The 24,250-nt window shown below is 48.1% G+C and overlaps 1 protein-coding gene across 1 annotated transcript in view; it reads right to left on the reverse strand.

Moving 5' to 3' along the window:
* Positions 1-1,727: 1,727 nt before the first annotated feature.
* EFCAB6 (EF-hand calcium binding domain 6) overlaps positions 1,728-24,250 on the reverse strand; it is a 317,117-nt gene continuing 294,594 nt past the window's right edge. The window contains exons 23-27 of the mRNA XM_012556542.2: positions 17,199-17,429; positions 13,687-13,855; positions 11,950-12,134; positions 4,777-4,926; positions 1,728-1,928 (exon numbers count right to left, since the gene is read on the reverse strand). Coding sequence (XP_012411996.1) covers positions 1,806-1,928; positions 4,777-4,926; positions 11,950-12,134; positions 13,687-13,855; positions 17,199-17,429 — 858 coding nt within the window. The 3' untranslated portion in view covers positions 1,728-1,805. The remainder of the gene's footprint in view (positions 1,929-4,776; positions 4,927-11,949; positions 12,135-13,686; positions 13,856-17,198; positions 17,430-24,250) is intronic.

Below are 24,250 nucleotides of genomic sequence, written 5' to 3' on the forward strand. Positions count from 1 at the left end.
TTGGATCAGGATTGCATTGTATCTGTAGATTGCTTTGGGTAGAATTGACATTTTCACAATGTTGAATCTACCTATCCACGAGCAAGGTATGTTTTTCCACTTCTGCAGGTCTCTTTTGGTTTCTTGCAGTAGTGTCTTGTAGTTTTCATTGTATAGGTCTTTTACGTCTCTGGTTAGATTTATTCCTAAGTATTTTATCTTTTGAGGGGCTACTGTAAATGGTATTGATTTGGCGATTTCTCCTTCAAGGTTTTCTTTGTTGGTGTAACGGAATCCAACTTATTTTTGTATGTTTATCTTGTGTCCTGAAACTTTGCTGAAATCTTCTATTAGTTCCAGTAGTTTCTTGTGGATTTTTTGGGGTTTTCTGTGTATAAGATCATATCATGTGCACATAAAGATACTTTGACTTCTTCCCTACCAATCTGGATTCAACCAGGGCTCATATGTGATGCACACAGATGGATCTATGCAAGCCCAGAGTCAGTACACTCCTCATGCAGCACGAGCAGGTGAAATGTGATCTCACAATGCAGTGTGCTCTGGACGGCCCAGTTCAGGCTGATCACAGAGAAAACGCCAATGAAATGGAAAGAAGAAGAGAAACCTCCTTCCTACAATGACTGCTCAGAGACCAGGGGCTACTGGAAGGAAGAGACCAGAGGACAGCAGGGCACAAGCGCAGGACCAGGCTCCCCAGGGGTTCAGCCTGAAGTGAGGGGTCACTTAGGATGCCCGGAAACAAGTGACACAGCAGAACATTTTCACGGCCACAGAGGGCTATGACGGACGAGGAGATGGACGGACGGTGGGAGCTGGCCCAGGAAGCCTCCTGCCCAATGGTTTGCCTGATTCTTCGGCAGTCGAGCCCAGGAGAATGCTGCTTACCTCCAGCGGCTTCCCTTGGGGCCTCCCTTGGGCCCTGCACAGGGGTGGGGCGGAGGCCGTGCCCAGGAGCTGCGTCAGCATGTCTAGGGCTGAGATGGAGGCTGAGGTGGGAGGGCCTGGGGTGGCAGGCAGGGTAGGGCTGCTCCCCACCGTCCCCTCCAGAAGGCTCAGGGGCTGCACTCTTGCTTCACCACCTCCCAGTCCCTCCCAGAACCTTCGAGAAGGCAGCAGACTGCCCTGATGGCCCTCCCAGGGTGGAAAGAAGAGACTTTAAAACTTCCTGAGCTTGTGAAACCTGGTCCTTCCCAAAGAAGTCACTGTGGGTCAATCAGCTGCCAGCTCAGCCGGCCTGGGGGCTCTGCGTTGGGGGCTTGTTTTGCAGGGACACCGGGCAGAGGTGCCCAGCTGAGGTTTGCCTGGAACCAGGCATTGGCGCGATGCCTCGAGGACAGAGGCATGGCCACAAGACACGTCCAGCAGGACGGAGGAGACAGGCGGGCAGAAGGGCAGCACTTCGGATAATGGCGCAGCTATCAGCATCGCCCTGTGCCCAGCAGGTTCCCTTGAACGAGACCTCCAGAAATTGAGTTTTTAAGTGTTTTATCATTGGTGGTTCTCTTAAAGTCTCAAGAATCATTCCTGCAAAGACTCATGTTTTTATTTGCTCAGACTCATGAGCAAGGGCGCTGGGTGCAGCGGGCGGCCTCACCGCCGGAGACGCCACAGCCTGGTGGTGGAGCCAGCAGCCAAGCCTGGGCCAGCAGCCGAGAGGGAAGGCGAGGCTTGGCTTGGGTTTGGGTTTTGTTTCTGGGGACACTCTGGAACATTCATTAAACCCCTCCCCGATTATATGATTTTATTAGTCTTGGGGACAGGCCCCGGTCCCCTGTCTGTCTGCGCTGGGCACGGCTGCCGCCCTACTGGAGGAAGGCCCGGAGGAAGTCGTTGTAGGATATTTTTGAAGACAGCGTCTTGTCGTAATACTCCAGGATGTGGAAGAACTCCTCCTCGGAGAGGTTGATGCTGTACTGCCTCAGGACCTGGGGGAGAGCAAAGGAGCTGGTCAGGAGGCAGGCCGCCAGGAAGGGGCTGGGGGCCCGGCCATCAGCACTGCGTCCCACCTCCGAAGTGGCAGCCGCTCTCCTCTGCCCTCATCACCTCCTGCCTGAACAGGAGAGCCCCAGGGCCGCCCCATTCCACAGGGCGGGTGTGACACAGGAAGAGGCAGTAGCTGGCTCCCTCTCCTCCCCACCCTTCCCGAGGCCAAGGGGTTCAGACAAGCCGGAGGGACGGAGAGAAAGGGACTGGAGTGGGGCCCGGGTATGGCCCCCAGGGAGTTATGATTTGGCAGGAATACAGCCTGTGGCAGAGGCTGCTAGATGCCCATCCAATATCAGCCTCCCCTCCTCAGTAACAGCCGGGATTTCTTTCCTGGCTACTGTGTGTCCAGCTCAAAGGCGACCTTCCTCAGCCTCTCCTATAGCTAGGGTTGGCCTGTGACGAGGTCTGGCCAGGGAACCAGAAGTGTGAATGTTATGTGGAAGCCTCCTCTAAAGGAAAGGGCCATGCCTGTCCTTTCCCCTCTCTTCTGGAATATAGAAATGATGCAGGGGCTCCAGCAGCCATTTTGGACCATGAGGCATCCTTGAGGAAGGAAGCCAGATGTTGAGCCTGGTTGACTGTCCAGCTGCCACGCCAGCTCTGGACTGCCTACCACTGGACTTCTTTTATGTGGCAGAGGGACAAGCTTCCACCTTGTTTAATTTGCTGTTATTTTCCCCCATTACATGTAGCTGAAACAGATCCTACTAGATAGGTAATCTAGTAAATAAAAATAAAGTTTCCTATCTGTGTTTGTGCTGCCATTTATTTCTAGGAGGAGACTAGGAAGGGAGGTGAGAAGGCCCCAAGGTTGCCTCTGGAGCCAGCAGTAGGCTGACCCCGGCCTACAGGAAAGAGGTCAGCTGGCCTGGCTGTCAGGCCCACGGGCTGAGAACAGAAAAGGAAATTGAGCCTGGTTTCTGAGAAGGGGAGTCCCTGAGTGCTGCAAACAGTTAATACACTTGACTGCCAGCTGAAAGGTTGGAGGTTCAAGTCCACCCAGAGGAGCCTCAGAAGGAAGGCTCGGTAATCTACTTCCAAAAAATCTGCCACTGAAAACCCTACGGAGCATAGGTCTACTCTGACACACACGGAGTCACCAAGAGTCAGAACCGACTAGGCAGCAACTCAGTTTTGGTACAAGAGGGGGGCCCCCAGTCACTCCCATCTGCTCCCCAACTCTAGCTCTACTGGGGGCAACGTCTCTCTTTCTGTTGCCCCCTCCACACTGCCACCCACCCCAAACTCCTGGGAAGTTGCCTGAAAAGAAAAAGAGTAGACCCTTGCCTACTTCCTGCCCTGCTTTCACCAAGTCTGAAGAAGAATCGCTGGCCAAAAGTGAAAGGTAAACTTGAAAGCTGCTTCAGGGTCTCTGTCAGACAGAGAAGGGGAACTGAGGGGCCATGATTTGGAAGTATTTACCGCCCAGGGGCACGCCTGGGCTCTGCTTGTCTGCATGCAATCTGGGTGCGGCCCCACTGTACACTTCTGCTGGGCGTCTCTGTGCAGGCCCCTGGGAGACCCGATGAGCCTCAGAGGAGGGCATGGCCCCACTGTGTGCTGTGGCCCACTGTGTGCTGTGGGGCTGGGCGTCTCTGTGCAGGCCCCTGGGAGGCCTGCCAAGCTGCAGAGGTGGGCATGGCCCCACTGTGTGCTGTGGGGCTGGGCGTCCGAGTACACGGTGAGCCCAGCGCAGGGCCCTGGGTGAGCTGGAACTTGCCCCTGCCTGCCTGTCCTTGCCCCCCACCTGCTGTTAATCTTACAGACTTACAATCTGAAGAAAGGTTCGTTACTGGTTTGTCTGTAAAGCGCTTAGTTCGCAGCACAGATAAACTGAAGGACATTTTTTATAAGTATATTCGTAGCCTTCAGCTTGTCTCCTTGCATGTCTGGACTGAGATTTTTTTCTGAGTATAATGTTTACTTGATCTAATGTTCCAGACCTCACTGGTTGGGGGTGGGGGTGTAGGAACCTGCCAATGAAGGGGTTTTCATGTCATTTGATAAGGGTGAGTTTTAATTCGCCCTGGAGGATGGCCCTTCCTTACTCTGGATGAAACACCACAGGTTATCAGAGGTAAAGCAGCGATTCCCCTGGAGGGGCGGTTGGGGTGAGGAGCCCTGCCTGCTGGGAATGGGGGGTCAAGGCTCCGTGCAGACCACACTTCAGTTCAGAGGGGATTTTTCCCTCCCTGGGTGCAGGAAAGCATGGAGGTTCCCGGAGGGCTGGGACTCAGGGTAGAGGAAAACTGCTTAGCACTGTGGCACTGCAAGGAGGTGCGCTGGCTCTGGCCCCACGGCGAGCAGTGCGGGGAGAGGGCAGAGGTGAGGAGCGAGGGACCAGAGTGGTAGGTCTGGGGTCTGTGGCCCTCTGAGCAGTCATTCCTGGGACCCGTTTTTCCCTTGATGCTGCGATTGTGTTTTGTGGGTCCTGGGAGGTGGACAGCTGCCCTGGCCCCCTGCTGGGATGGCAGTAAGGCACAGGCCATGCCCGGGGCCCAGATGGTGGTTCCAGCATCAGTGAGTGACTGTTCAGAGTGGGCCATAGAGGTGCGGAGTGCCCCTGCGGAGTTCTAGAAACCTCTGAGGGAGGAGACCATGGAGTCTGCAGGCAAGGGGCAAGGGGATCCAGGCCTCGACAACTTGGAGGTCCCAGGGAAGTGAGGTCAGGGGCAGCTGGTCACACCCAGCCTTTGGCGAGGTGAGGGAGGATGTCTTTTGAGGTTTTCTGGCCGCTGGTGCGGTCCCTGCCTCTACCCAGGGCCCAGGACGCACAGATGCCCTCACCTTCCTGAAGTCAGCCACGCTCAGGAGCCCCGTCCCACCCTGGTCGTAGGCTTTGAAGGTGCGCCGCATTGGCCGCCAGCAATGAACGATCTTGGGCTGAATCCGCAGCAAAGCCGAATAAAAGGAAGATGTCTCAACACCAGCTTCCTTCTGAAAAGCAAGAGGGGCTGAGGAGGGAGCTTTTGAATGGGAAGCAGGGAGTGAGGCCGGCGCGGGTGTGGACGGGCCCGGGGGCTCCCTCCCCCTGGGCCCTACTCCTGAGCCCCGGCCCCACTGGCTCTCCGTCCAGAATGGATTCTGGAAGCAGAACTCATCATACAACATCACCCCATTGCTGTTCTTCAGTACACGTCTCTGTGCTGGGGGCTGCTTAAAAGCATGATCTCAATTAGCGCCCCTTTTCCTGCCCCCACGGAGTCCCTGGGTGGTGCAAATGGTTAATACTCTCTGCTGCTAACTGAAAGGCTGGTGGTTCGAGTCCACCCAGAAGTGCCTAGAAAGAAAGTCCTGGTTATCTACTTCTGAATAATCAGCCACTGAAAACCCTGTGGAGCACAGTTCTACTCTGACGCATATGGGGTTGTCAGGAGTAGAAGATGACTCGATGGGTTTCTGCCCCCGCAACCGGGGAGGAAGGTAGGTCTATTTATCCCCATTTTATGGAGTGAGAAATGGACGCTCAGGGAGTCGATGTGGCAGGACTGGGAAGATGAGAGCTGTGACTCCCAACACACGGGAGGCCACGTCACCTCACAGGAATGCGAGGAAAGCCCAGGCAGATATGAGGCCAATTTCAACATAGTTTGAGACAAAAAAAAAAAAAAGAGATTTCAGTTTGGATCTTCTAGTAGATTATTATAATGAAGAGCTTAAAAAATTCTAAGGTTGTAATTATATCTAGTAATTAGACAGTACACTACCCTGTGATTATTTCATTTAGGTGCTATTAGATTGAAAACAAGATGTATCAGCATCACTTAGCCCCGATGCATGTCTGAGTATCACAGGGGTGAACTGTGAGCAGTAATGTGTAATCCATTTTGGGAAAGTTTAATTGTAACATGGCATTTGTTGTTCTTAGGTGTCATGGGGGTGGTTCTGACTCATAGCTACCCTAGGTACAACAGAACAAAACACTGCCGGGTCCTGCGCCATCCTCACATTCGTTGTTATGCTTGAGCCCATTGTTGCAGCCACTGTGTCAATCCATCTCCTTGAGGGTCTTCCTCTTTTTTTTGCGGACCCTCTACTTTACCAAGTATGATGTCATTCTCCAGGGACTGGTCCCCCCTGACAACATGTCCAAAGTACATGAGACGAAGTCTCACTATCCTTGCTTCTAAGGAGCATTCTGGCTGTACTTCTTCCAAGAGAGATTTGTTTGTTCTTCTGGCAGCCCATGGTACATACAATATTCTTCGACAACACCATAATTCAAATGCATCAATACTTCTTTGATCTTCCTCATTCATTGTCCAGCTTTCCCATGCATATGAGGTGACTGAAAATAACATGGCTTGAGTCAGGCCCACCTTAGTCGTCAAAGTGACATCTTTACTTTTGAACACTTTAAAGAGGTCTTTTGCAGCAGATTTGCCCAGTGCAATACGTCATTTGATTTCTTGATTGCTGCTTCCATGGGCATTGATTGTGATCCAAGTAAAATGAAATCCTTGACAACATCAATCTTTCCTTTGTTTATCGTGATGTTGCTTATTGGTCCAGTTGTGAGGATTTTGGTTTTCTTTATGTTGAGGTGTAATCCATACTGAAGGCTGTGGTCTTTGATCCTCATTCGTAAATGCTTCAAGTCCTCTTCATTTTCAGCAAGCAAAGGTTGTGTCACCTGCATAATGTGGGTTGTTAATGAGTCTTCCTCCAATCCTCATGCCTCGTTCTTCTTCATATAGTCCAGCTTCTTGGATTATTTGCTCAGCATACAGACTGAATAAGTATGGTGAAAGAATACAACCCTGAGGCACACCCTTCCTGATTTTAATCCATGCAGCATCCTTTTGTTCTGTTTGAATGACTCCCTCTTAGTCCACATACAGGTTCTTCATGAGCACAATTAAGTGTTCTGGAATTCCCATTATTCGCAGTGTTATCCATAATTTGTTATGATCCACACAGTCCAATGTCTTTGTATTGTCAATAAAACCCAGGTAAACATCTTTCTGATATTCTCTGCTTTCAGCCAAGATCCATCTGACACCAGCAATGATATTCTCCATTTCATGTCCTCTTCTGAATCCTGCTTAATTCTGGCAGTTCCCTGTCAATGTACTGCTGCAATTGTTTTTGAATTATTTTCATAAAATTCTACTTGCGTATGATATTAATGATATTGTCAGATAATTTCTGCATTCTATTGGATCATCTTTGTTTGGAATGGGCACAAATATTGATCTCTTCCAGCTGGTTGGCCAGGTAGCTGTCTTCCAAATTTCTTGGCATAAATGAGTGAGTGCCTCCAACTTTGCATCTATTTGTTGAAACATCTCAATTGATTTTCTGTCAGTTCCTGAAGCTTTGTTTCTCGCTAGTGCCTTAAGGACAGCTTGGACTTCCTCCTTCAATATCATCAGTTCTTAATCATATGCTACCTCCTGAAGTGGATGAACATCGACCAATTCTTTTTGGTACAGTGACTCTGTGTCTTCCTTCCATCTTCTTTTGATGTTTCTTACATCGTTCAATATCTTGCCCATAGAATCCTTCAATATTGCGACTCAAGGCTTGAATTTTTTCTTCAGTTCTTTCAGCTTGAGAAAAGCTGAGAGTGTTCTTCTCTTTTTTCTAACTCCGGGTCTTTGCACATTTCATTATAATACTTTACTTTGTCTTCTTGAGCCGCCCTTGGAAATCTTCTGTTCAGCTCTTTGACTTCATCATTTCTTCCTTTCGCTTTAGCTGCTCTATGTTGAAGAGCAAGTGTCAGCATCTCTTCTGACATCCATTTTGGTCTTTTCTTTCTTTCCTGTATTTTAATGATCTTTTGCTTTCATGATGATGTCCTTGATGTCATCCCACAACTTGCCTGGTCTTCAGTCATTAATGTTCAATGTCTCAAATCCATTCTTGAGATGGTCTCTAAATTCAGGTGAGATATATTCAAGGTTTTACTTTTGCTCTCGCGGGCTTGTTTTAGTTTTCTTCAGCTTCAACTTGAACTTGCATATGAGCAATTGATGGCCTTGTTCTGACTCATGAAATTGAGCTTTTCCACTGACTCTTTCCACAGATGTAGTCAATTTGATTCCTGTGCATTACATCTGTCGAGATCCATGTGCATAGCCATTTATGTTGTTGAAAAAAGGTATCTGCAATGAAGAAGTCGTTGGTCTTGCAGAATTCTATCATGCGATCTCCTGTGTCATTTCCATTACCAAGGCCATATTTTCCAACTACTGTTCCTCCTTGTTCGTTTTCAACTTTTGCATTCCAATCACCAGTAATTATCAATGGATCCTGATTGCAGGTTTAATTTCAGATCGCGCAAATTGGTAAAAATCTTCAATTCCCTCATCTTTGGCATTGGTTGGTGCATAAATTTGAATAATAGTCGTAGTAACTTGTCTTCCTTGTAGGCATACGGATATTATCCTTTTATTGACAGCATTGTACTTTACAACAGATCTTGAAATGTTCTTTTTGACAATGAAAATAACACCGTTCCTCTTCAATTTGTCATTCAAGTCGTCATGGATTGAATTGTGTCCCCTCAAAATATGTGTATTAATTTGGCTAGGCCATGATTCCCAATATTGTGTGATTGTCCACCATTTTGTCATCTGATATGATTTTCCTATGAGTTGTAAATCCTATCTCCATGGTATTGATGAGATGGGATTAGCAGCAGTTATGTTAATGAGGCAGGACTCAATCTGCAAGACTGGATTGTGTCTTGAGCCAATCTCTTTTGAGATATAAAAGACAGAAGTGAGCAGAGAAACATGGGGACCTCATACCACCAAGAAAACAGCACCAGGAACAGACTCTTTGGACCCAGGGTTCCTGTGTGGAGAAGCTCCTAGTCCAGGGGAAGATTGATGACAAGGACCTTTCTTCAGAGCCAACAGAGAAAGAAGCCTTCCCTTGGAACTGACACCCTGAATTTGGACTTCTAGCCTACTGGACTGTGAGAGAATAAACTTCTGTTTGTTGAAGCCATCCACTTGTGGTATTTCTGTTATAGCAGCACTACAGCACTAGATAACTAAGACACTAGGCATGGTAGACCATATGATTATTCGAGTCAATATGGCCTATACGAGTCCATTTCAGCTCACTAATGCCTAGGCTATTGATCTTTATGCATTCCATTTCATTTTTGATAACTTCCTATTTTCCTAGATTCTTCCTTGGTACATTCCATGTTCCAATTATTAATGGATGCTGCAGCTGTTTCTTCTCATTTTGAGTTGTGCTACATCAACAGATGAAGGTCCCAAAAGCTTGACTCCATCCACCTCATTAAGGCTGACCGTACTTTGAGAAGGCAGCTCTTCCCAGCTCATATGTTGAGTGCCTTTCAACCTGAGATGCTCATCTTCCGGCACCATATCACACAACGTTCCACTGCTATTCATAAGGTTTTCATTGGCCAATTTTTTTAGAAGTAGATCACCGGGTCCTTCTTCCTAGTCTGTCTTTGTCTTTAAGCTCAGCTGAAACCTGTCTGCCATGGGTGACCCTGCTGGTATATGAAATACTGGTGGCATAGCTTCCAGCATCACAGGAACACGCAAGCCACCACAGTACAACACACTGACAGACGAGTGGTGGAACATGGCAGCACACAACACAAATCAGCACAGAATTAAATTGCTTTCAATTTTTACATCATTTAGCATCTAGGATGGAAACTCACCAGGTACCTCATGGTTTCCTCAGCTGCCAATTTTCCATATCAGCTTATCCGTGTCCTTGGGAGAGAATGAATGCTACGCCTACTTGCTCTTCTTACACCTACGTCTGGCTAGAGAAGTGTTCCCATCCCAGCACAGCACAACAAACCCACCCAGGAAGGAATCCTATGCCTCTGGGTCTGGCTTAGGGCTTGCAGGGGACTAGGGGCCAAACTCTGCACCCCAAAGGGAGGTTTTTCTGCGGCTGAAGATTGACAGAAATCCCCCAAATCACTAGGAAGGGTCCCTGTTAGCTTCTCTCTGGACTTAGGCTCTAGGCTCAGTGGCAGAATTCTCGCCCTCCTGTGGGGTATCCTGGTTCGACCCCCAGCCAATGCACTTCATGAACAGCCACCATCCGTCGGTGGAGGCTTGCGTGTTGTTATGGTGCTGAACAGCCTTCAGCAGGGCTCCCAGACAAACGTGGACTAGCAAGAAAGGCCTAGCGATCTACTTCCAAATAGCCAATGAAAAACTCTGTGGATCCATCCACAACTGATCAAGCAGATGGCGCAGGACTGGGCAGTGTTTGGTTCTGTTGTGCATGAGGTCACCGTAAGCTGATGGCCGACTCGATAGCAGCTAGCAACAACAACCACGCTTAGGAAAGGCCGGAGGACTACTCAGCCACGCTCGGGCCAGTGAGACCGGGGCTGGGGCAAGCATGGAGGCACTGGGGGCGTGCTGGCCAGGTCTGCAGCAAGCCGGCTGCCCCGAGCCCTCTCATCTCCACCTGTCGTCTCTCTTCTCCGGCTATGTCCCAGGCCCAGCAAACATCTGAGGAGGGGAGCCTCTCCTGCGTTCTAGAAAACTCAGCCAGTGGGAGAACTGTCTCAGTTTTATACTTTTCTCCCCCATACTTGGCCTGGGCCCCGCCTGTTTACACCAGATGGTGCTACACTGAGATGGTACCTGATTTTGCACAGAATCGTGTTTATCTGTGTAGAAAATCTCCGCGTGGATTCTGTTTGCTGGATGAACCCACTCAATTACTGACTGCTGCCTGAGGGGCGTGAGGTGGGGGTGCGGATGAGAGGCAGGTAGGGCGGCTGTCCAGCTCTGCCCCACCCTCTGGTCCGAGCTGAGCTGAAGGCGAGTGGAATCAGCTGCGTCTGTTCCCCACATCCATAGTGCCTGTCGTACTTGTTATTCAATTCAATATACCGTAATTCGGTGTGACGTTACATAAATCTGACGGAGTATGAGCATGAAAACGATGACATTTTTGGCTGCCTGTTTTGGAAAGGCTCGAGAAAGAGGAACGAGTGAAGACACTGTGGTTGAACTGGGCGTGGGTGACAAGCGGAAAAGTGTCAACGGCTGAGAACACAGGGCACAAATCCAGAAGAAGAGTACACTCGGTTGCTACTTAAGTGTCTTCAGGTACTCGTTCCTCTTCAAAGCCACAGAAAATTGTAGACAGTGCATTGTGGGCGTGGCTTATGCAAGAAAGACGAGCAGAGACTCCAAGTGACCACCCTGCACTCAGACGAATGGTCCGGCCCCGCCTCAACCGCGGATGAATATATTTCGACAAGCAGAAGCAAGCACCCAGGTATCAACACACGTGTTGACAGGAACAATGTTTACCTTTGCTAGGATCCCAGCTGACCAGCTACCGCTCCCCACAGCTTTGTAGGAGTGGCTGACGCGGTATCTGACCGTTTATCACACGAATGTTACATGGTCACCCGAGCAAGCTTGAGAACCCAGCCTCCCGGGTCCCGGTCTGGGGTCTCTAGACCCTTGCAGGTTCCAGAAGAAGAGAAAGTGACTATCTGAATTCTTTTCAAGGAGGGAAGTACCTGAGTTATTTCCAATGTCCAGTGTCAAAGATGGCGACCTTATCTTTACTCACAAGCCCTCACCTCCAAGGCCGGTGCTCTCTGGTGCACTAAACTGTGGGCTTTGAGCCTGGTCTACAGTTCTGAAAACTTGCCTGGCACTTGCACTGGTCTTTTTAAGCAAAGAAGAAAATGTGGCAATGAAGCGCTGCTTGCAAAACATATGTGTACAGAGAATATCTGGGCAGGCGTCAGTGAGGACGCGGCAGTCAGAGGGGACATTGGACAGAGGAGCCGACGAGACCCAGGGAGTCCTGGCGGGAGGCAGAGCTGGGCTGGGCTCTGGCCAGGGAGCCTTCTCCCGGAGGTGCTGGACACCCAGCTGCTGTAGGCAGCTGTGAATCCATGTTTGCAATGAATCAAGCAAAAGGAGAGCGCCTTTCCCACCAGCCCACCCACTGTGAGAAAGACTTACGTACCATTTTGTGTATATTCTGAATTTTCATCCTCTGCATCAGCGATGTCTCCTTGGATTTCAACAGGAGGACACAGCTCTGGATGAAGTTGCAATAAGCAAATTTACCGTTGTTCTTTAAGTCGTACTTGATAATGAGCTGCTGGCTTTCCTCTTTGCTTATGTCCAGGTTGAATTTTTCCACAAGCGCTAAAGACAAGAATGCCAGCTCAGTGGGTGGTCACTCATTCGTTCATTCATTCATTCATCCACCATTTGCTGGGGTGCCTTCTCTGCTCTAGGCCCTGCCTCTGATGTCCCAATTTGCAGAGGGTTATCAGCATAGTATAGAAAATACAGAATGATTTGTAAATGTACTATTGAAAGAGTCTCAAGGTGTTGCAAATGGTTAACTGAAAGGTTGGAGGTTAGAGTCCACCCAGAGGTGCCTTGCAAGAAAGGCCTGGTGATCAACTTCCAAAAAATTAGCCATTGTGAACCCTGTGCGCACAGTTCTACTCTGACACAGATGGGGTCGCCATGAGTCAGAACTGACTCGAAGGCAAGCACACACAAAAATTATAGTCCGACCAAGCTAGCAGAACAATGGATTGGTGGCTTAAATGAGTTCACGGTTAAAAGGAAAAAGCACCAATACTGATAATGACAATAACTCAAGTTATGGCTCATCACGCTCAGATTCAAAAGAAGTAACTAAAAAACAAGGGACACTCAAACACGCATTGAAAACAACACTGGTGATTTGGTTTCAGCAAAACATGTCACATCAAATCAATGCACTAACATTTATTTGATTATTACTGATTTCATATTTTTATACTTAATTTATAATTCTTTTTAAATAAAAGCTATAAACTGAGTTTACACTTGTTTTGTAGATTTTTAAGTGATGGTTGTCATAAAACTTCTCCAATACATTGACTATATATAGTCAAGAAAATAGGGGGCTAAAGGAGGCTTTTAAGTAGAGGAGTGACATGGTCAGATGTACTTTTCTGTTATGTCAAGTGTTGGATACATACTACACAACAATTAGTGCAAGCACACATCCAGCTGGTTTAATTTTAAAAGATTTATCAAAGCAATGTTGTTGTTATTAGGTCCTATCACGTGGATTTTGACTCATAGCGACCTCATGTGACAGAGTAGAACGTCCCCGTAGGATTTTCTAGACGGTCATCTACAGGAGCAGATCACTAGGTCTTTCTCCCGGCGGAGCCATTGGGTAGGTTTGAACTGCCAACCTTTTGGTTAGCAGCTGAGCGATTAACCTATCAAAATAATGCATGATGAAAAATGAAACGATATGAAAGAGTGGATGTTGACGTGTGTGTAGCCCCTGGAGATGTACCCTGGGTGGGCCTGAGTGCCCCCATCCCCCACCTCCTTCGTTCCCTACCACCCATGACCCCGTCGTCATCAGCTGTCAAAGTCTGTTCCCATTCACGTTCTGTCAAGCTGTGATTTCTCCACGGGCTGATTCTAATGTTGAAGGTCAATGGCGTGTTTGCTTGTCAGGACTATGTGAACCTGTGGCGGGTGGCGTGTTAGGAATTCTCGTCCCTCGATGCTTTTGTTTAGTGAGGTGTCTAGGCTGCTATCTTGACCCAGACGTTCCCTCCTGGTTCCCCATTCTATCCCTCCCTCACCCGCCATGGGGTATGGATTGGCCCAGTGAGAACGCCTCTTGTCTACAGGAGGTGATACTGTATTATCGACCAAATGCATAATGGAGACAAACCCAGGAACTCGGAGGTGCGGATCTCCCCTCGTTTGTTCGTATCCTTCTCTTTGCATTCTTTCAGGAGTTCTCGCCAACAGCTCTGCATTTTCTTTCTGAGCTTGTTCTCAATGGGTTCACAGTTCTGTAAGGGCGGAGTGGAGGGATGGGTGGCCATACTAGCTGGAGTCTAGCAAGAAAGAAGAGAAAATGGTTTTTGAGATTCAAAATGAAAGTAATAATAAAAAAAAATACAGGTATGACTCAGGTTTTGAGGCTTAAAATTTTACAGAAATAAAATGAAAAATAAAGCAACAGATGGCAATTTTACAATTTAATTTTTATTTCCATTGGTGGGCTATTTTTGTGCCAAATCATCATAGCCAAAATAGTTTTAGAATTAAATATATAGCTGAGGTTCATATATAGAGAGATGCTATTTAAATACATTACTGGTGTGTGTGGGGTGGGGGGAGGAGAAGAGACAATGGCGTCTTTTTCACCAGAGACCGAGTCCTATCAAAGAAAGGAATTTACTGGTTATTTGCATGGGCCTTCAATCCCGTAATCACTCACAGAGTGTCTGATATTTTGAAATTACATAGACCATGTATGAGGCTGTTCTTTATTTTACTGTATTTTCCACTGAAAAACAAGGGAGCGAATTTAACGTAGCCCAGACTTTTCTACTGAACGCCAGACTCAGATACGCAATCACCTCCTTGACCTTCGGCTGCTAATGAACCGAAGTGAATTCTGGTCTTTCTCCCAAATCTGGCGCCACCTGAGCCTTCCCCATCTCAGTTGATGACTCCTTTCTTCCAGTTGTTTAGGCCAAAAACTTGGAAGTCTTCCTCGACTCTCCTGTCTCCCTCTGATCCCCACTTCTAATCCATTAATCCATCAGGAAGTCCTCATGGCTCCACTTTGAAGATGCCCAGGATCTGGCCACTTTTCAACAGCTCCCGTCCACCACTACACTCCAAGACTCCATCATCTCTCACCTGATCACCACTGGGGCCTGGTCCCGGCCACTCTCCTTTGGTCCGTCCCCATTTGCACACTCTACTCCACCCCACAGCCTCGCTTCCACACAACTGGAGTTGATGTTGTTGATAGTTGTCCTTGAGTTGGCCATGAGTCATGGCGACCCCATGTACAACAGAACAAAACGCTGCCCGGTCCTGCACCATCTTCACGATCATTGGTATGCTCAAGTCCATTGTTGCGTCACTGTGCATTTTTGAGTGCCTTTCAACCTGAGAGACACATCTTCCAGAACTATATCAGACAATGTTCTGTTGTGATCCATAGGGCTTTCATAGGCCTTTCTTCCTAGTCTATCTTAGTCTGGAAGCTCCACTGAAACCTATCCACCAGGGGTGACCCGGCTGGTATTTGCAATAATGGTGACATAGCTTCCAGCATTATAGCAATACGGAAACCACCGTAGTACAAAAAACTGACAGATGGGTAGTGTGATAATTAAGGTTATATGTCAACTTGGCTAGGCCATGATTCTTGGTGGTTCGGCAGATATGATGTAATCATCATCCATGATGTAATCTGATGTGAGTGGCCAGTTGGTTGAAAGGAGAGTTTCCTTGGGGGTGTGGTCTGCATCCAATATATGTGGATGTTCTGTTCTCTCTATCTTGCACCCTGCTTGTCATCTTCTGACCTCTGGTTCTTGGGATGCGAGTCAGCAATCTGCCATCTAATCTGCCTATTTTGGGTTCATCAGCCCCTGCAACCACGTGAGTCAGGAGAAGCCTCCAGCCTGACATGTGACCCATGGATTTGAGATTTGCCAGCCTCCACAACTGCGTGAGCCATTTCCTTGAAATAAACCTCTCTGTATATATATTTATATATATATGCTTCGCTGGCTTTGCTGCTCTAGAGAACCCAGCCTAATACAGGTAGTCTCTGTAAAAGGCCTGCCACGTCATGCTACTCCTAAGTGTAAAAACCTGCAAAGGCTGCCCTCGCCACAGAGCAGAAGCCAAAGTTCTTACAGGGGCCTTATAGCCTGTATGAGTTTCCCGCTGCTAGGTCACAAACGACCACAAGCTTAGTGGCTTAAAACAACACAAAAGGAATTTTATTCCAGTTCTGGAGCTCCAGGTGTGTCTCACTGGGCTAAAATCAAGGTGTCGGCAGGGCTGGTGTCTCCTGGAGGCTCTACTGGCGACTCCACTTCCTTGCCTTGCCCAGCTGCTAGAGGCGGCCCACATCCCTTAGCTGCTGGCTTCTTCTTCCACCTTCAAAGCCAGCAGTGGTGGGTTGTCTTTCTCATGGCCCATCACTCTCACCCCAACTCCTCTGCCTCCTTCTTCCCTGGCTGAGGACTTTTGTGGTTCCATTGCACCCACCTGGATAATCCAGGATAACCTCCCTATCTCATCTAATTAGCAACCTTAATTCCATCTGCCACCTTAATTCCCCTTGCCAGGTAAGGTAACGTATTCATGGGTTGAGGGCATTAGGACGTGGACATCTCTGGGGTGCTGCTGACCCCCTCATCTGCTCCTCTGACCACCTTTTATCTAACTACTTATTATGTTTACTGTTGTTGCCAGTCATCCCCCACTGGAACATAAACCCCACAAGGATGGGAACCTTTGCTCGTTGAAGTGTTCCCAGCTCAAGAAACCACCCACCACCTAGTAGGTGTGCAGGAAGTGTGTCTTGGCTGGCGGACGGCATGGTAACTGCTGTGTGAATGCTCACCATACACTAAGCACAGCGGTGGTTGCCTTATATTCGTGGTGCTGTATTCTCTCTTCCCTGGAGCTGTGACCACCCCTCCTTGCAGCTGGGACCCTTCCTCCATCCCAGGCCAAGCTAGGATGTTAGGACTTCTCTGTAACGAACTGAGGGACCTTGAGCACAACAGGACACCTCCCACAGCCTCAGTTTCTTCAGCTGTAAAATGGGTAGAACTGCAGCACACGATGGGGTGCTCGGCATGTGGCCAGTTTTTCATGGACGCTTGCTTTCCTGGACCAAAAAGGCCGACGGCACTGCTCATGCTTAGTGTCTTCTGCCGCCTTGGCCTCCCTTTCTACCTGGTATCCGCTTCATTCTTCCCTTCTACCCCCATACTCCTCCTTTCCACCTTTCACTACCCCTTTCCTCATATTTGGAGTCCCTGGGTGGTGGACATGCTTGCTAACCAAAAGATTGGCGGTTCAAGTCCACCCGGAGTTGCCTTCGAAGAAAGGCCTGGCACTCAGCTTCTGAAAAATCAGCCACTGAAAACCCTATGGAGTGCAGCTCTACTTGGACACACATGGGGGCACCATGGGTCAGTTCCTCTTACTGACCTCCTGCCCCTCCCAGGGAAGTGAATGCTGAGAACCTGCCGGTGGGATCCTCTCCCGTATGCCCCTCAGCTCACTGTGGCCACCCCACCTCTCAGTCACCCACACCCCATGGAAGCCTTGGGCCCACCCAAAAGCACCCTGGCCTGGCGGGATTTGTGACCTGGCCGAGGCAGTGTGTGACACGTGGCCACGTGGGGTACTCACGCAGGGGTGACTCCACTTCTTTGGTACCCCCTTCAGGTCCTGCAGGGGTGATAACCGGGCAGATGTGGTCCCTCCTGAGACTTCGGGGACGCTGCTCCCTTTCTGGGCCCTGGCCGAGTCGCCCGAGGCTGGCGGTGTCACGGCCTTTTCCGAGCTGAACTTGCTCAGGAACTCCTGGTATTTCAGCTTCCCCTTGGTGGTGACCGGCATCTCGCTCCAGAGCTTGTCAAACTGGTGAGGAAGCAGAAGTCATTTCTCAGGGTCAGTGTAAGAACCTGGGCCCTGGCTGAGCAAACGGTCAAGCACTCCACTACTAGCCCAAAGGTAGGTGGTTCAAACCCACCCAGAGGTGCCTCTGAAAGTAGGGCTGGCAATCTGCTCCCAAAAGGTCACAGCCTTGACAACATTATGGAGCAGTTCTTCTCTGCACACATGGGGTCGCCATGAGTCTGTAAAGATCACAGCCAAGGAGACCCTATGGAGCAGTTCTCTGCACACGTGGGGTTACCATGAGTCAGAATGGACTCAACGGCACACAACAATACCTGCGTAAGAACCAAGCGATCCTCCCAGTATGAAGGAGACGTGGGGCAGAGGGCAGCGCCAGGCGAGTGCCAGCAGGACTGACAGGAGTCTGCGGCCCGAGTCAATAAAAAAAATTACATGAGAAAAGAACTCACTCGGCCTCCGTTCGGGGATGGAAGGCTCTGGAAGGCTGGGAAAGCAGAGAGGAGAGGACTGTTCATGGCCTCCGTGGGACATTTTTTAATTGAATTGGGCCCTTGGTGAGCAGTTTAAGGCCGTTAAATCTTGTGATTAGTCACGGTGACGGAGCTGCAGCACGCACGAACACTTTAGGAGAAAATGCAAATCAAATCTCTGGCCCCTCCATCCCAGGGCCGCCCCAGCCCTGGCGCGCGTCCTCTTCCGGCTGCACCTGATCCTGAGGACGGCTCAGCCACAGCGCTGTTTGCATCAACAATTTATTTCACCCTAAGGGCAGACAATGTCTTCTCACAAGATGAAAAGGGAGGCGTTTGGGAAACTGGAGAGAATTTTATGGCTTTGTATTGTTACTGTCTGATGGCAACGACTGTATGGAAAGCCGTACGTACACAGTACTGATAGAACAGAACGACTCAGTGCACCCTAAATGAGCCACTTTTGATGACTTGAGGGCTTTAAGGGAGGCAGGAGAGAATGGGGACTTATTTCCAATTTGATTTTTTATAGCCCCTAAAGCCCGAAGGAGCCCAGCCTTCGGCGTGTGTGGCCAGAGCAGCTGCCTCCAGAGCCCAGGAAAGCCCTCTCTCCCGGGCTTCCCCCTTGCAAGTCTGAACTTTGCCAGGAACCTCGCTTGTTTCTGGGTCCCCACTGGGGTTTTCCAGAAGCAAATTAAAAGTGACCATGCCCACGTCTATTTGAGATTCCTGAAATGAAGTACTGAGCGGGGAGGATGAGAAGGGAGAAGGTTTCAGGCCCTAAAAAGGCAAAGAGGTTTAGTTTGGAACCATACTGTTTATTACTTACTTTTACTTTTTAGTTCGGAATGATTATAGATATATTCACAGGCAGTTGCAAGGACAGTACAGAGAGTCTCCTTGTATCCTTCACCCAGCCTCCCCCGAAGTTACATCTTAGGCGACCATAGTTGTTGTGTGCCGCTGAGTTGATTCTGACTCATGGCAACCCCATGTGTTACAGGGAAGAACTGCCCCACAGGTTTCCTAGGCTGTAATCTTTATAGAAGCAGATTACCAGGTCTTCCTCCCATGGAGCCACTGGGTGGGTTCGAACCATCAGTTGTTTAGTTAGCAGCTAAGTGCTTAACCCTTCGCACTACCAGGGCTCCTTAACTATGTACAACATCATTAAATCAGGAAGTTGACATTGGTGCAAAGTGTGTGTACAGTTCTCTGTCATTTTATCACGAGCGTAGATTCACGTTGATTTAGTTTTGATCAATGAGGAAAACCCAGTGCAGGAGAAGTGAGGGGGCTTGAGAGAAAGTGATCGCATTGTCTCGGAACTCACGAACACCAAACCCCGTAACTGGCACAAACAGGACTCAGCCCCAGCACATATGTCTCCTCCAGGAAAGCTCTGTTTAACTGCTGGCCAGACTCAGGGTGCTCTTCTCTATGCCCCACTCCAGCACCTTCCCACATCCTGCTGAAACTACTTCTGCAGGTAACATCTTCCCTGGCTTGACAGCTCCCTGATGGGTCGAGTCCTCTCAGCCCTCCCAGGCACAAGTGAGAAGATGGATCTGGCCCAATGGGAAGACCTTTTCAATGAAAACGTTTCCAAAGAGGAAAAGGAGGTGTTAAACAATATTCTGATCACATTAATCAGGAAGGGGTTTATGAAGAAGAAAAGGAGGAAGCTGCAAGAGAACAATGCTCCCAATCCTAATAATAGGAAAAAGCCAAATAATCTACAACATCAGAACTTATGCTGAACTACTCATCAGAGAGCTCAACTGCAAGGGAGCCAGGGTGCATGAATCCATCAAGCCAGAAGCTCCAAGGAGAGCCAGACACGGACTCTCATCGCCGGCAGGGCATGGGAAGAAGTGGTAGTTGCCACAGAAGAGAGTAGGGAGAAACCAAAAAACCAAACCAGTTGCCATCGAGTTGATTCCAACTCACAGTGACCCTATAGGACAGAGCTGAACTGCCCCAGAGGGTTTCCAAGGAGTGGCTGGCAGATTTGAACTACCGACCTCTTGGTTAGCAGTCATAGCTCTTCACCACCTTACTACCAGGGCTCCAGGGAGAAATCAGCTAAAATTTTAGCAAATTCCTAAAGGCCAAGTGTGGGCTAGCTCATCTGTTTAGAATGAGCAGGAGACCCAGACTCAAGGAGAGTTCACACTCTCTCTCAAGTTCTTCTCCATGGGCCTCTACCCAGGAGACCAGTGGGCTCCTTGGCTCCTGTGAACAATATGTTAAAGTTCTAGTGGCAGAAGTGGACAGCATGCACATACAAAACGGAAATTTGAACAGAGTGGTGGAAACTATTAAAAAATAATACACCCTTGTTCAAGTGCCTGGAGCCCTGGTGGCGCAATGGTTAAGGATCTGGCTGCTCACCAAGAGGCTGGCAGTTCAAATCCACCAGCTGCTCCTTGGAAACCCTCTGGGGCAGTTCTATTCTGTCCTATAGGGTTGCTATGAGTCAGGATCAACTCTAGGGCAATGAGGTTTTTTTTTTTTTTTTTTTTTTTTGTTGTTGTTGTTCAAGTGAAACAGGGAACTCACGGTGGATTAGAAATGGAGAAGAAACCCACAGCATTCAAGGCCAAAGTTAGTGCATGGCCACAGATCGTGGAGTCTGGAATTTCAGTACCTTCTTAAGAACTGGGGCAAGACACTCCTACATGAGGACGGCAGTTAGAACAGAGCCCCCAGTGCATTACCAGAGCTGAGACAGAAACAGAGAGAGCTGGAATGGGGCAAGTGCTGTGTGTAGGCACCGAGTTGTACTAGTTACTAACATAGGCCCTGAAACCAAGTTTGGAGCAGTCCATGTGTCTGCGTCACCGCTTCCAAGTCTCTAGACTATATAGATATATAATTCTTGGTTGAAAGTTTCTTTTAAATATGTCATCTCACTGCCTTCTAGTCTCCATGGTTTCTGATGAAAAATCAGTTGTTAATCTAGTTGCTTTCAAGATTCTCTCTTTGTCTTTGACAAAGGCAACTGCAAAACCACAGTAACGACTGTGTGAAAGAGAGACTACCAGGTAAGCTGAGTGTGTGTGTGTGTGTGTGTGTGTGTGTGTGTGTGTGTGTGGTGACAGGGAACTTATTAGAACAACACTCTCAGCTCCTTTCTGCCCCCTTAGTTACACCTCCTGTCTTATCTTATTGGAGGGTTTCAGTAAAAGAAACTGGGCATGAGTAGCTCAGCCCCCTCCTTTCTTCCTCTTTGGGATCTGCTGCATGTAGAAAGAACATGGAAACTAGCGGCCATCGCAAGAGCACCAAGAGATTCTGAGAGACAACTGCAAAATCTCCTCAAAGCCTTGGCGGGGAGAAAACTGTGGACCTAGAATTCTATACCCAGCCAAATTATCTTTTAAGAATGGGGGCAAAATAGAAAAAAAATCCCAGCTTTATTCTTCTGTGAAAGACCAAGTGAAGATGAAACACATTTTTATGCAAATAACATGTGCCTTCTACATTTGTTTGCTAACTGTGCCCTCCTCCAGCAAGGTATTTTCATAAGCATGCTAATTAGCATAGCGTGCTTACAAAAATACCTCGCAGGGGGAAGGTGTGGGTGGCAAACAAATGTAGAAGATGTGTGTTATTTGCATAAAAATATGGTACTTTAGCTAGTATGCTGGTTCATGAACCAGAAGGTAGGAGTGAGATATAAGATATGAATGTGGACAAATAAAGTAATAACATGTTGTAAATCCAAAAAAAGTACTGATGTATTAAAACATGGCAAAGATTGCTAGTTGTCTACCAGTACCCACCCCGCCTCTTTTTTCTATAGTGATGGAAGTTATAACTGGGTATTTCTGTTGTTATTAGCTGCTGTTGAGTCGGCCCCTGACTCATGGTGACCCCATGCACAATGGGATCAGACTGTTGTGATCCATAGGGTTTTCATTAGCTGATTTTTCAGACATAGATTTCCATGCCTTTCTTCCTACTCTGTCTTAAGTGTTTAAACTCCGCTGAAACCTGTTCAGTTCAGCCTCATAGCAACACACAAGCCTCCACTGACAGATGGATGGTGGCTGCACATGAGGTGCGCTGGCCAGGAATATATTCTCGTAACGGAAGTTTTAGATGGGAATATGGCTGTTCAGTTGACGGCCACACTCCCCAGCCTTCCTAGCAGGTATGGTCATGTGACTATGTTCTAGCCAATGAGATGTGACCAGAAGTGATGTGTGCAGTTTCTGGATGATGCCCTTAAAGGGGTGGAGCATTTTCTTTCCTTTCACTTCTTCCTACTGGCTGGAATGGTGCAGCCACAAGACAGAAACAGCCTGGGTTCCTGACCACACCAGCCCTGAACTGCTCACTACAACTTTTAAGTAAGAGAAAAAGGTACTTCTGTTTTACTCACACCAGTGTATCTGCTAGTCTCTTTGTTACAGCAGCCTGACCTGTATATTCTAATACAAATAATACTTTTGTTTGCGTGTGTGTTTACAAACAAGCAGGAATTAAATTTTAAGTTTATTAATGTGGAAGAGGTAGGGGGATTTTAAGGTTAAATCAAATTATGTTGGAAGTCTTTGTTCAGGAGGAGGATGGAGATATTTTTCAACTTTAGTGAACATGTTAAAAATGTAAGACATCTGATGGTGGAACAATTTGGAGAAGGATGATGAGAACGTTTGCACAACTTGAAGAATATAATGTCACTGAGGTACACATAGAAATTGTTAAGATGGTATATGACTGTGTATATTTTCACACACAAAAAAAAACAACATAAATAATAAAGATGATGTCAAGCTTAAAAGGATGTGAATTTTTCTTCCACAAAAAAGTAAAAGATCTTACTAAAGCTGTAAAAATAAAATAAATAAAATGAATTAACTCAGAGCTCCAGACTCTAAAATGTCTTTAATCCCCAGTGTTCTGTTGAGAAAGCCCCTGCCTCACCCCTCGTCCATCCTGGGATTGCTTGTCACAGCAGGCTCTGAGATTTCTAGAATCAGTGCCTTGCAATGACCATTAACCTCGGTCCCACGCAATGTTCCAGCCTCATATACAGGCCCAGATGCTCATTCTCGTTTTTATCTATTTGTCTACTAATCCCTGCCCTGTTGGTCCCTTACGACCTGCACACCCTTCCTCTCTCCACATCATCAGCAAAAGCCCAACATTCTTGCCCTCTTCTCTGAAACACTGGGCTGACTGAAGCCTGTTCTCCCGTGAGGATGATCCTTCCCTACAGCCCACTCAAGGGATGCTGCTGTGCCTCACATGGCACATCTACCCTGTCTCCACCTCCAGGCCCTCCTTAATCTTCACAGTCCTAAAACCACGTCTTGCAGGCTCACTGTTTTTGTCTCCACCACAGCTTCTGTAGTTACTCTTGGCAAATTCAGTATCTTCAGTGATGCGCAGGTGATCTCTCCAAGCCTTGACCTTGCAAGCCCTTGGCCCCACTTCAGTCATTCACATTGTTACATCCAAGACACCACAAATAATCCATGGCATCCTCGAGATCTCAATTTTAAATGCCCGTCTGTCTGACCAGAAGGAGCCCTGGTGGCACAATGGTTAAGCCCTCAGCTGCGAACTGAAAGGTTGGCAATTCGAACCCATCCAGTGGCTCCGTGGGAGAAAGACTTGCCTATGTGCTTCTATAAAGATTACAGCCTAGAAAACGCTATGGGGCAGCTCTACTCTGTCACGTGGGGTCGCTATGAGTCAACAAATTGATTCGATGGCACTTAGCAATAACAGCTATAGAGTCGCTATGAGTCAGAATCACTGGATGGCAATGGGTTTGGTTTTTGGTTTGGAGCAACAACAAAAACTGACCAACACTTGCATGTTCTCAGGTCTCCCACTTTAGCACTCTTCCTCACTGATATCTTCTATCCATTCACCATACCACTTTTTTTTTTACGCCATCCATAACTTTCCCCCAAACCCAAATCCTCACTTCTCTTCCTAACTAGCTTAAATCCCACACAAATACTCCTTAACTAATACTCTTCCTTCCCTTGCCCGTCTCTCTCCACTAAACTTGCCTGGCAAAACTCTTATAATAACCGCCAGACACTCCTACTACCCTTCCCTAGTAAGTGCACTTTTCCATTCTCTGTGGTGACTACATCACGCCATCTCCTCTCCTAACACATCCAACATGCCCCCTCATTCTCAGCTGATAGCCTTGCCCCATACTTGATAGAGAAACCACCAATTACACCAAAGTAACTGCATCTGAGCTCCCTCCCCCTTCCCTCCCCACTGTAACTATGGCAGAAGGGTCTCCGCTCCTATCTGAGGCATCTCTTCCTTGTGTCTCTGGATCCTTTCCCTTCTAGCCTACCTTCTTGAGCTGCA

This window comes from Trichechus manatus, unplaced genomic scaffold (genome assembly GCF_000243295.1).
Source record: "Trichechus manatus latirostris isolate Lorelei unplaced genomic scaffold, TriManLat1.0 scaffold00069, whole genome shotgun sequence".
Classification (NCBI taxonomy): Eukaryota; Metazoa; Chordata; class Mammalia; order Sirenia; family Trichechidae; genus Trichechus; species Trichechus manatus.